The 12,142-nt window shown below is 41.2% G+C and overlaps 1 protein-coding gene across 2 annotated transcripts in view; it reads right to left on the bottom strand.

Moving 5' to 3' along the window:
• TMEM108 (transmembrane protein 108) overlaps positions 1-12,142 on the bottom strand; it is a 240,388-nt gene that overhangs the window by 7,659 nt on the left and 220,587 nt on the right. For both annotated transcript variants that reach the window (XM_063450666.1, XM_063450668.1), the window contains exon 5: positions 3,310-3,464. In XM_063450666.1, the coding sequence (XP_063306736.1) occupies positions 3,310-3,464 (155 nt within the window). The remainder of the gene's footprint in view (positions 1-3,309; positions 3,465-12,142) is intronic.

Below are 12,142 nucleotides of genomic sequence, written 5' to 3'. Positions count from 1 at the left end.
TAAATTCCACAAGCGTCAGGACAAAGCATCCATAATGGCCGCCATCCGAAATACCACGCCGATCGCCTTCGAGGACATGACTTTATCATTTTACTCTGACCTATCCCGGGGAACTATGGCCTGGCGCTCTACCCTGAAGCCTTTCACCACTCTGCTCCGTGAGAGCGACATCCACTACAGATGGCGCTCACCCTGCAAACTCCAAGTCCTGCATGGAGAGGTCACACATCTAGTAGCGGACTTACAGGAGGCTGAAGCCCTTCTACCCACTCTGGGCCTACCTGTGGACGCCATGCGGCGACAGCACACGACCCACAAGCCTCACAGATGGAATCCTGCCACCTCCGAACCCTTCGTTCCAGGTGGACCCGTCCGCACTATGCAGACTGCCACCACCACCTGAATCCTTTGGGAGAGAACTGCCCAACCACTAAAGCTGCTCATGATACAACTGCCTTACTGTTTGCATTTACCTGTCTCTTATGCTTTAATGCTTTAATTCATTAATATTTCCAGTTTGCATTTCCATACATGTACTTAGTGTAAAATATTAAGATATAAGCGAATGGTCAGGGGGAAGAGTCCCAGAGACACACCTGCCATAGAGGATCCAGTATACACTATAAACCATACCTTCGACTTTGTAAGCGCGGCCCCATAGCACATATAAACCGAGCCCATAAGCCACTGCACAACTACACCTCAGCGTAGAATAAAGTAGAACAACAGCGCAACAGACCCCTCACGGTAAACCAAATACCTCATATGAACCGGTAGCTACAGACTCGCATTTTTTAGTTTTGCTTTTGTTTTCCTGCTTATATGGGCCTAGCCTGCTTAGCCTAGTTAAAAACACACAAAATTGACTCACGAGGTGGTTAGCGAGAAAAGAATAATAACCTTATTATGGCCCGCGCACTGGGCCAGTGTAACCACTTTATAATCCGTAGGGCTATGGACCTTATATTGTTATTAATTTGTTGCTAATATGCTTTACATTTCGGACTAACCTGTTATTCAAGTAATCAATATTTAAAAATGTGCCGGCACCTTTATGCCATAGTAGTTCAAATAATGTGCCTGTTCTATACTACATAACTACAACTGTACTGTACTCATGCATGTTACGCTGGCTTGAGACAGCTATTGTGGCTGAACAAGCCGATTGTTAAAACAATGCACAACAAAAATAAAGAATTAAAAAAAAAAAAAAAAAAAAAAAAAAACTATTATGAACGCTAACTTTAGCCAGTGGTTGTGTCTAAGTGGCTACTAAAAAATATTGAACATACCCCATTTGCAATACCTTGATTTGTCTTCTTTTGAAAATAGTATGCCATCATGGGGGTAATTCTCATTCCTGGGCTACCATACGCTCTCAAAGGCAACATAACCAATCTGGCAAATTTCAATGTGAAAAACGGAAAAGCAAGTCTCATATTTGACCGTGTAACCTTCAAAAACACTATAAAACCTGTTATACTCGGGATAGGTCGCTGAACACAATTATTAGTGTTTCAAAACATTAAAACGTATCACAACAATATCATCAGTAAAAGTGCAGTTTGTGTGTGAAAAATGCAAAAACCTTCACTTTCACTGACAATATCATTGCTGTGATATGTTTTACTGTTTTGAAACACTAATATTTGTGTTCAGCGAAGTCTCCCGAGTAAAACAGTACCCCCCATGTACAGGTTTTAGGGTGTCAGGGTTAAATATTGTGCTAGCAAATTAAATTCTCTGGACTTTTGGCCTGGGTTGTCAGGCAGCTCCCTTAAAGTGCATCAATAAAATTACTTAATTATGTAAAAAAATATTACATAAATATGCACGTAGAATTTAAATATATATACATATTTATATAGTGGAAGGCAACATGTAAATTTATGAAATTATTTATGTAATTATGTATATATATATTTCGTAGTATTTTTATGTATTTATATATACATATATATATATATATATATATATATAATTTACATTTTTTTTATTTATATTTATTTACTTATTATTTATATTTTTTAAATATATATATATATATATATATATATATATACACAATATATACATATAAATATATATATATATATGTGTATGTAATTTAGTTCTAAGTGTATTTTTATATTAATATATGTATATAATAATATAAAAATACACTTCGTATGACAATATATATATATATCTCATATATATACACATATTTTTTTATTTTATTTATTTACTAATATCTTTTCTTTTATATTTCAGCAGCAGGGAGACTGCCTGACAGCCCAGGCAGTCCCCCTGCAGGCAGCACTATGAACCTCTATTGCGGCCATGTGACCGCTTGTTCAGAGCGATCACATGGCCCGCAGAGGCCTAATTTGCCATGGGGGACTGTCTGGGCTGTTAGGCAGTCCTCCCAGACCGGGAGCAAAGCCGATTGCCGACAGGGGAACGGCAGCGATCGGGTATGTAATAAGGACAGCGGGGACGTTCTATGTCACCTGCCGGCGTTTAGAGCCACCCTAAAAAAGGCGGCATAGAACGCCCACCGTCCTTAAGGGGTTAAATCATTATTTTTAAATGTAAAGACTCATTCTTACTGATTGGTATGATTATAATATTTACAGCTAGATAAAGATTTAGAGTGATAACTTTACAGATTAGTTTTACAGTTATATCAGAGCCAATTTTGTTATATACCATTAGAGATACATAGATAGTGATGAAATCCCTATCTCCAGTTTAATAGGTTAATCACTCATATAATTGAAGAACAATTTAAATTGTTTAATTTAGGTGGTCGGGACTTGGAAGCCAACTGAATAGGATGAGGGCTAGAAGTGCTCCTTAACAAAACTATTATTTAAGCACATACTTGGCAGTTTGGTATTTATTACCGCTATATAATCGATGTTATGCACTGTCTGTACTCACACATGTGAGTGTGTGCATGTGTTTTTTTTCCCTGTGTGCAATGTAAAATTGTGTTTTTTGTGTGATGTGTGAGCATGACCAGAGTTTTTGTGTGTGCAGTGTGTGTGCCAGTGACAGTATATTGTGTGTGTGTGCCAGTGACAGTGCAGTATCAATGTGTGATTAATCGTTAGTGTTCGGGGTAATGCGTTTTCTGTGTGTGTGTATATACATGTATCTGTGTGTATATAGTACATGCACCAAAGTATTTTGACAGAACTGCCAATAATAAAGCAGTAACAAGTGGCCCAATGAGTAGCTTCCGTGAGCTATGTCACTCGGCAGAATGGATATGGACTTGATATGTGGATGGCTTGGCTGCATGATCCAGTGCTGCTTCATTACCTCTGAGGTTTCCAGTGACTGAATATCTCGAGGTAACTCCACAGCATGCTTGTTGAAGTAGTCCATGGTTATTGCATTATTCCAATAGCTCAGGTTATTCTCAGGGTTTGATGCCTTCTTTTTCCGTCTCATGCAACACACTGTCAATAAGACCGCTGGAAAGAGAAAGGAAAGAATGGTTACGTACAAATTATAAGAGTGAGGGGGCGAGAAGTTTTCCATGCAAATTATTTGTGTAGAGAATCATTGAATTCACTAATGCACAGACTCGTCCAACTTCAAATTAAAGATGATCTAGGTCAGTAGTTTTATATGATTCTGAACAGCCATGTTTTCCTGTAGATGGCCACAATTTAGAATTGCTAGAGTATCACGTACTGTTTTTCAGTTGGATGGGAAAAAATGTGATGTGATTGAGTGGAGTGGATGACTCAATGAATTATGGAATCTAGTAGAATATTTCTCTTTATATTCAGTCAGGTTCTAGTTTGTTCAAAAATCCACATGGGCTGCCTTTATCTAAAATAGGCTAGGACAGCCCAGATCTAAATCTAAACCCAGAAGCTAAATATTAGCAGTAAGCTGATGTTGGTATTAAAGAGCTACTCCAAACACCTTGACCACTTCAGGGATTTGAAGTGGCGATGATGCCTTTAGTTTGTACGCTTCACTATGAAAAACACAAAATTTATTCCCACAAAGGAAACCTGTTATCCCTCCAGTTCCCAACTATGAGCAGCAGGTGGCGGCAACTAATAAAATAGATGTCCCCACAACCCCTACCTATGTTTTGTGGGTAGGGGTACTGAAAGTCTATATTTATGTATTATATATCTATATATTTTTTTAAAGTTACATATACAGTATATGTTATTTTTTATTTCTTTTTTACTGTCCCTTTCTAAAACTTTTATTTTCTACTGGTCACTTCTCATTTGACCTGTGAATAAAACCTACATTTAGTAACTGTTCTCTAGTCATCATTTATTTCTTTTTTTGGCACCATTAATTAACCATTCATATACCTGACTTTTACACAACAATTGTTGAGCAAAAACACCGTCAAACAGGATGGCCAATGAGGTAACTAACCTCAATAAAGAAACTCCAGGGATATAACTTGGAAAGCATTTACATTCCACCTCTGTCACTGTTAGACATACTATAATATAATAATAATAATAATATATTAATGATGAAAAGATTTGAAAGAATAGTATTTTGATATCTTTTGACCTGTATAGCAAGATCCTTAATGCCGTGACACCCTAAACAATAGACTAATTCGAACATGGTTATACTTTACTATAATTCAGTGCTGCTCCACTTTTTCGGTGCAGAGTGATAGATTTGCTGGAATAGCATGATGTAAAATGTAAAAACAAAAATGGAAAGAATCCTTTGGAGTTCAAACCTTATGCCTCAACTCGCCATGCCGCAGGTTGGGGCATGTCTACTCAACAGTGAGCAGCCCGTGTCTGCTCACTGTAGCTAAAAACTGGCAAGTGGTCTAGTTGCTAATAAATGTCTCATCACATGCAGGTGAGACCTGTAACATACCAGGGGGGTGGAGCTGGCACATATGCTTCCACTGGTGTACATCTGGTGGGGCCTTAAAATTCAACCAGAGACCCTAAACAGTTCCTGCCACCAAAACACACACATGTTGTGGGTGAGGCTAATACTTTAATTACCAGGGCACATACCCTTTTCTTTCCCATGGGCAGTGGGTGGGAAATATGTATAAATTAAGAAGAGGGCTGGAAAGGCTATTGTCTACCTCTCTTACCCCCCACGCATGATTTTCGAGTGAGAGGTTATTAAAAAAAAAAGGGGGCAAAGGGGAGGGGGTGGCATGCTATTGATATGGAAATATTGCCTGGGTGCCTTAGTGATCCTTTTGTGGTGTTACGTTCCCCACAAAACCAAAAAGCAACATGAAATTCAGTTTGTCAGTTCAAAAAATAATTTCTGACGAATCGATTCAGACAACATGACTTTTTTCACCATCCTTCTGCTAATTAAATGCAGAGTGTGGTATATGGGGCTTGCCCTCTCCACAGTATTTTAAGAGACAAACTTCATCACCAAATACTAGTGAGTGAAACAGGCAGTGCTGTCACACACTAACGGACCATTTTCACTGATTCGGTCTGCCTCACTGAAAATGACACTCAGTGTAAGATCTACCATTTAATACATAGAAGCAGAATAGGGAAACTTAATGCCAAAGCACTTTGTATCATATTATAAGGTTAGTTTTGTAGGTTTACTAACTGTATATGTAAGTGAATGTATAAGTATGAGAGTGCATTTATATGTGTTGGTAAATCTCTGGATGTTAATGTGAGTGCATACGTTTCTGTTAAGAGTAAGTCAAAGGGTTTATGCACCAATTTTATTGAGAGGTTTTATGCACCTATTGAAAATTGGTATGTGCCAGTAAGAGGTGGCTCATCCAGTAAAGCAGTTTGGGCAGCACCGCACCAGATAATTGATGCATAATTATTTGTCAAAAAGGTCTGTCAGTAAGCAGAGCATTTCTTGTCAAATTATTATTATTTTAAAAATGTTTGAATACAAGGATAGATTGTGAGCAAAACAGTGTATTGTACACTGATCAGCCATAACATTAAAATCACCTATCTAATATCATATGGGTCCCCACAATTGTTGCAAAGTGGGACCTCCATGGATCAAATTCAGATCTGAGGAATTTGGAGGCCAAGGCAACACCTCAAACTCTTTGTCATGCTCCTCAAACCATTCCTGAATATTTTTGCAGTGTGCCAGGGTACATTATACTAATGAAAGAGGCCACTGCCACCAGGGAACATCATTGCCATAAAGGGGTGTACCTCCTAAGCAACAACCTCTATGAAGGTGAAAAGTGTCAAAGTAACATCCACATGAATGCCCGGGCCCATAGTTTCCCAGCAGAACATTGCCCAGAGCATAATGCCTCTACTGGTCTGCCTTCCCACCATCCTGCTGCCATCTCTTTCCTAGGTAAACGACACACACGCACCCACCCACCCACCTGATCTAAAAGAAAACATGATTCATCAGACCAGGCCACCTTCTTCTTGCTACGTGGACTAGTTCTGACACTCACATCCCCATTGAAGGCGCTTAAACAGTACATTTATTGGTTGTGGACATTGGGTTTAAGTAGTAATCTCCAGTAATTAAATGTCAAACACTGCACAATGTATTATTAATTGATTATTGACCTGCTTTCTTACATATAGTATTTGGATTCCACAAGGCAATAATTTTCATATGCTTACCATATGAATATAAATGTGATATTGTGTGAAGGTAGACACAGTAGATATGGACACCCTAGACATAAGCTTGTGTGAGTTTAACTGTCATAGAGTCTGTCTGTCTTGATGCACCAGCCACAGTTGTGTTGTGAAGCTACTATGAAGATGTACTATTTATGCTGTTCATGTCTACTGGGTTCTTGAGGTGAATAGGTAAATTCTTAGAGTGAATGATGGAGTTTATACTTCAACTGGTGACAATTGGTGAAATTTAGCATGGTGCTAGACCCCAGAGATATGACTCTGCCCCTTCCGCGATAAACCCTCTATATCCCTCCTTACCATTTAAAATATTTTGAAAAGTCAGTGAAGAGGACTGAAACTATCTATCTATCTATTTATCTATCTGCGTATTGAATAAATGAGTGCCTACATATTTTGTTTGTTCTTGTACTCATCGTTGCTATGTTGCCATTTAAAGAAATACTTTGCATTTCTGTTAATTTAGACCAATGCAAGTACCAATGTATTTAAAAAATATACATTAAAAAAAGAAGAGATTTCTTATAATTTTTTTCAATTTATTGCATTTATTTAGTTTATAAGACACATAGACGCACACACCACATTGATGAAGCACTGCAATAATCATTAGCAGCACTATGATGGCTTAATTTTGTAAGCCCAGTATTCAGTAGAGCCAGATCTAGGGCAATCTCTTCTTCTCTGGGTTCTGCTGACGTTTATTTCAGCATATACGCTATGCACGTTCTGTTTTCTGACATCAGCACAACTAATGAAATGAATGTGCTGCAACGCATCTGACTCCTAGGTTTCTATTATTTAGCCCTTCTATTATTCCACATTTAATCATGTTTCCATAGTTACATGTTTTTTTTTCTCCCTGCGTTGGTACAGTCATGAATTTTAATGCCCGCATGTAGAGTAAGTCACAACAGTGATGAATTGCAACAGTTTGATAGAATCTATAAAGTATATTTTTGAAATAATTATTTCAATCTTAGTTTTCAAATTCTTATTGAATTTACATTAAGAGTGACGACAGCTTTGGATGCAAAACATTAATTAGTCATTTGTAAAGTGAATACTTGTTTGCATTTAGTGAAATTTGATAATAATGGATACCTGTATCATTTAAATGTATCTATGCACCTTGTATGTGTATGAAACAGTATGAAACATGCATACGTTGGGCTATTACAGGGGCGGGCTGGGCCGGGGGGCAGGGAGGCAATAGCCCCAAATCATTTTAAGACTGGCCACTGCAGGGCCAGTCCTAATGCTGCAGCCGCCTGAGCGCTCTGTAAAGAGCCTCAGACGACTGCAGCACATCTTCTCCCCTCCCCTTCCCTGTAGTGTGGCCAAGCTCCTCTCCGGTCCGCGGTGCCCCGGCCGGAGGGATAGGAAGGTGCACACTGAGTGTGCACTTCCTGTAAGTCCGGCCGGTTACAGGAAACAGAAACTCAGCGCGGAACAGGAGTTTCTGTTTCCTGTAACCGGCCGGACTGACAGGAAGTGCACACTCAGTGTGCACCTTCCTATCACTCCGGCCGGGCACCGCGGACTGGAGAGGAGCTCGACCACGCTACAGGGAAGTTGAGGGGGGGGAGGATTAAGAAGAGGGGGGGAATAAGAAGAAGGGGGAGGGGGTGGGGGATTAAGAAGAAGGGGGGAGAGGTGGGGGGGATTAAGAAGGGGGAGAGGTGGGGGGATTAAGAAGGGGGAGAGGTGGGGGGGATTAAGAAGAACAGGGAGGGGGATTAAGAAGAACAGGGGAGGAATTAAGAAGAACAGGGGGGAGTAAGAAGAACACGGGGGTAAGAAGAACACAGAGAGGATGGGAGAGTAAGAAGAAGGAGGAGGAGGGGGAGAAGGGGAGATGAGGAGAACACAGGGAGGGGGAAGGTGAGAAGAACACAGGGTGGGGGAGTGAGAAGAACACAGGGAGGGTGGGGGAGTGAGTAGAACACTGGGGGGGAGTAAGAACACATTAGGAGGTGAGGAGAACGAGGGGGAGTGAGGAGAACACATGGAGGGGGGGGAGTGAGAAGAACACAGGGGGGAGGGGGGTTGAAAAGAACACCGGAGGTTTGGGGGGGGAGATAAAAACACCGGAGGTTTTTTGGGGGGGGGGGGGTGAGAAGAGCACAGGGAGGGTGGGTGGGTGTGAGAAGTGACTGCTAGGGGAGGGTGGGGGGGAGAGGAGAGACCACTAAGGGGCAGGAGAGAGCTCTATAGGACAGGGGGCAGGACAGGGAGCTCTTTCACACTACGCGCACACACACACACAATGCATCCCTATACATACACAGAAACACACAATGCATCCCTACACACACAGAAACACAACATGCTTCCCTTACACACAGAGAAACACACAATGCATCCATTACACACAAAGACAATGCATCCTTTGCAAACACACACACAAAGACAATGCATCCTTTGTACACATACACAGAAACACACAATGCAAACCCTTACACACACATGCAAACACACACACTGCTTCTCTTACATATACACAGAAACACAATGCATTTCTTACACACACTTACAGACACACACCTTGCATCCCTCATGCATACAAACACAGATTCACACAATACATCCCTTATACACAAACACACACTGCTTCCACTACAAACAAATACACTGCATTACCTACACAAACTGGTATCCCTATACACTACATATCATAAGCACACATATTAGATCCTCTACAATAACACATAACACATCCCCTACACACTCCACTCCCTGTGAGCGAACTCATGGGTGGAACATGTAGATGAACTTTTAGGTGAGTCTTATGGGCATACTTACCGTCAGGCCCTGGGGCCCAGACCTTGAGCTGTGTAAGGGGCCCCCAAAAATGAAGCTGCTTCCCATTCTAGTAGAATTTTGTGACCACGGTTACAAGCAGCCTCCAGAGATCCTGTTCTACACCAGACCAGTGGAGCCAAACTGCAGCCCATAATCATCTTCATTTGGTTGTAAGTAGGCAATCTAGTATATTATTAGTGACACTAATCTATAATTTACCTCACATTAAAGGGACACTATAGTCCCCAGAACCACTTCAGCTTAATGAAGTGGTTGTGGTGTCTATAGCTGGTCCCTGCAGGCTTTTTAATGTAAACACACACTGTGTGCAGCATTGGCAATAGTTCATATGGCAGATCATATAGGTGGGGCATTGTGATGTAGCACAATCCTTGCACCGGCTCTGATCCTGGGCAGGTGCACCAATCTACTGGTGACCCACAGGAGGGGAGTGCACTGATTGCACAGCACTCTCCTCCTGCCCAGATCCGTCTTTACCGCAGTGCAAGTGCCCTCTGCCCCTAATTTACAGTGGCTCACACTCACAGCAAGCAGTGCCTGGAGCCCTTTGCAGAGACAGAAACAAAGAGGTTATGCGGCAGCTGGCCATCGTGCAAGCATTACATTAAACAGCTGTTCCCCATGCAGCTACAGGTGGCGCTGTGAAGGGAGAATGTGATTACTCTTCACTTCCTCCCAGCCTACAGAGCAGCGCATGGGAGAGAGAGAGGAGGAGGAGGCATGATTTAATCTTACAATAAATCCTCTAAGCAAACCTTTATACATTTTGGGGGGGGGGGGGGGGGGATCAGCTCTGTTTCCACAGTTTATTGGTGTTTACTCTGATGTCTGTATTAATATTGAGGGATGTCTAAGTAGTAACATCAGTGTGTGTCAGCAGGGCCAGCCGTTGGGGTGGGCAAGCTGTGTGGTCACGCAGGGTGCCATGACAACAGAGGTGCCCGGTGGCCAACACAGCTCACACGTTGGGTACACCAGCATATTCAATTTAAACGATTCGCTGGTGGTCCACTGGTGCGCACCAGCAGTAGGTGCAGTCAGATCATATCCTCTCCCTCGTGGTTCCGGCGCTCAGTTAGTGAGTCGGAGCACAGGCTCAGAGATTCTCAGCCTGCGCTCTGACAACATTGAAAGTCAGAGCCGTGAAGGAGCGGGTATGGCAAAGAGCTACGGATTAGCATAACATCAATATCCGTTATAAAACCAGGAAAAGGTGGGCATGGGTGGTGAACTGATTTGGTGGTGCAATGGGCCACTTGACTGGTTTTGCCCCCCAGGCCTAAGGCTGCCAGCCCTCCCCTGGGCTATTATTTATATTAGGTGCCCATCTACAAACATAAATACCATTAAGAATCTGTCCTAAATAGCTTTCTATCTAACTAGTTACTACGATTCCATGTAGCAATGTTGACTTGACAGAGGTGAAACGTCTCTTCTTAACCTGCACTTCCTAATAAAGTCTGCTTTATTTAGTTTTTTGAATGCCCACATTTTGTTCTATTTAACTTGTTACTATGAGACTTGCAGAGATAGTTAACCCCTTAAGGACACATGACGGAAGTATTCCGTCATTATTCCATTTTATTCCAGAAGTTGTGTCCATAAGGGGTTAAAGGACCACTAAAGGAACCCAGATCACTTAATCTCAAGGATGTGGTTATATGCCTTCAATCTAGTACATTTAATAGATGTGACAATATTTTGATCAAAGGGTTAAACACTCCTCTGGTGGCTATCTTCCTGTCAGTCACGAGAGGCACTTGCGATTAATAGTGCACAAGTATCTTGTCCCCATTGATCCTCTACGAGCGACACCTTCAGAATTACGTCACTAGAGGTGGAGGGGTCGGATGCACAAAGTGAGTTTTCTCACTTCAAAAAAGGTAATAAAAATTAAAAGAAAAGGTAAAAAGTAAAACCTTTTCACAATTTTTTGTTGTTGTTGTTGTTGCAAAAGGGAGGCATTAAATCTGAGTCAGGAGTAATTAAACAATAAATTCCAGCCCATGTTTATGAAGCAGTGTACCTTTAGTTAGGTAAGGAGTAATATGCATAAATAAAAGGACACTGATTCATAAGGACGTGCTGGAATTTATTGTTTTATTATTCCTGAATATATACTGGTTTGGGCAAGGATTACATGCACTCTTGCACAAATGGTAAGTGCTGTTCCCATTCTTACATTCTCACCGAATCTAACTAGTAACCAGGATACTATAGCGGTAAGAACACATGTTTGCATTGCTAACGCTGTAGTGTACCTTTAAGAAGCTAAGTCTAAGAATATGTTATACGTTTGTTTCTCAGTAACTTTTACATCTTATTATCTTTTCACTCTACTGCACTCACTTTTGTGTCTTTTTTACCTCCATTTCTTTGCCCACTACTTGTTCCACTTGCTATCTACCCTTTATATCCGTTTTAATCAGCTTTTTGACACTGCAGTATTTACTACCTTCCCAATCTCCCCCTTCCCATTTTCATTCCTTCTATTACCAAGGGTGCTCCCAACCAGCATATTTCTTCAAACTCTTGTCCTCATCTATTGCACTTCTTTCTCTTTCTGTATTAGCGTCTGTAACGGACCGTTTCAGCATAAAAGGGGAAAAATCCGTTTAGGCGATAATCCCCTTTTCTAAAGACAGGCACAGCTACTGCAGAACACCACACTCCCGATCTGGATACGAAATAACACT

Source organism: Pelobates fuscus, chromosome 4, assembly GCF_036172605.1.
Source record: "Pelobates fuscus isolate aPelFus1 chromosome 4, aPelFus1.pri, whole genome shotgun sequence".
Lineage (NCBI taxonomy): Eukaryota > Metazoa > Chordata > Amphibia > Anura > Pelobatidae > Pelobates > Pelobates fuscus.
Note: the sequence above shows the minus strand (reverse complement) of the source record. Positions and strands in the feature narration are given on the sequence as shown.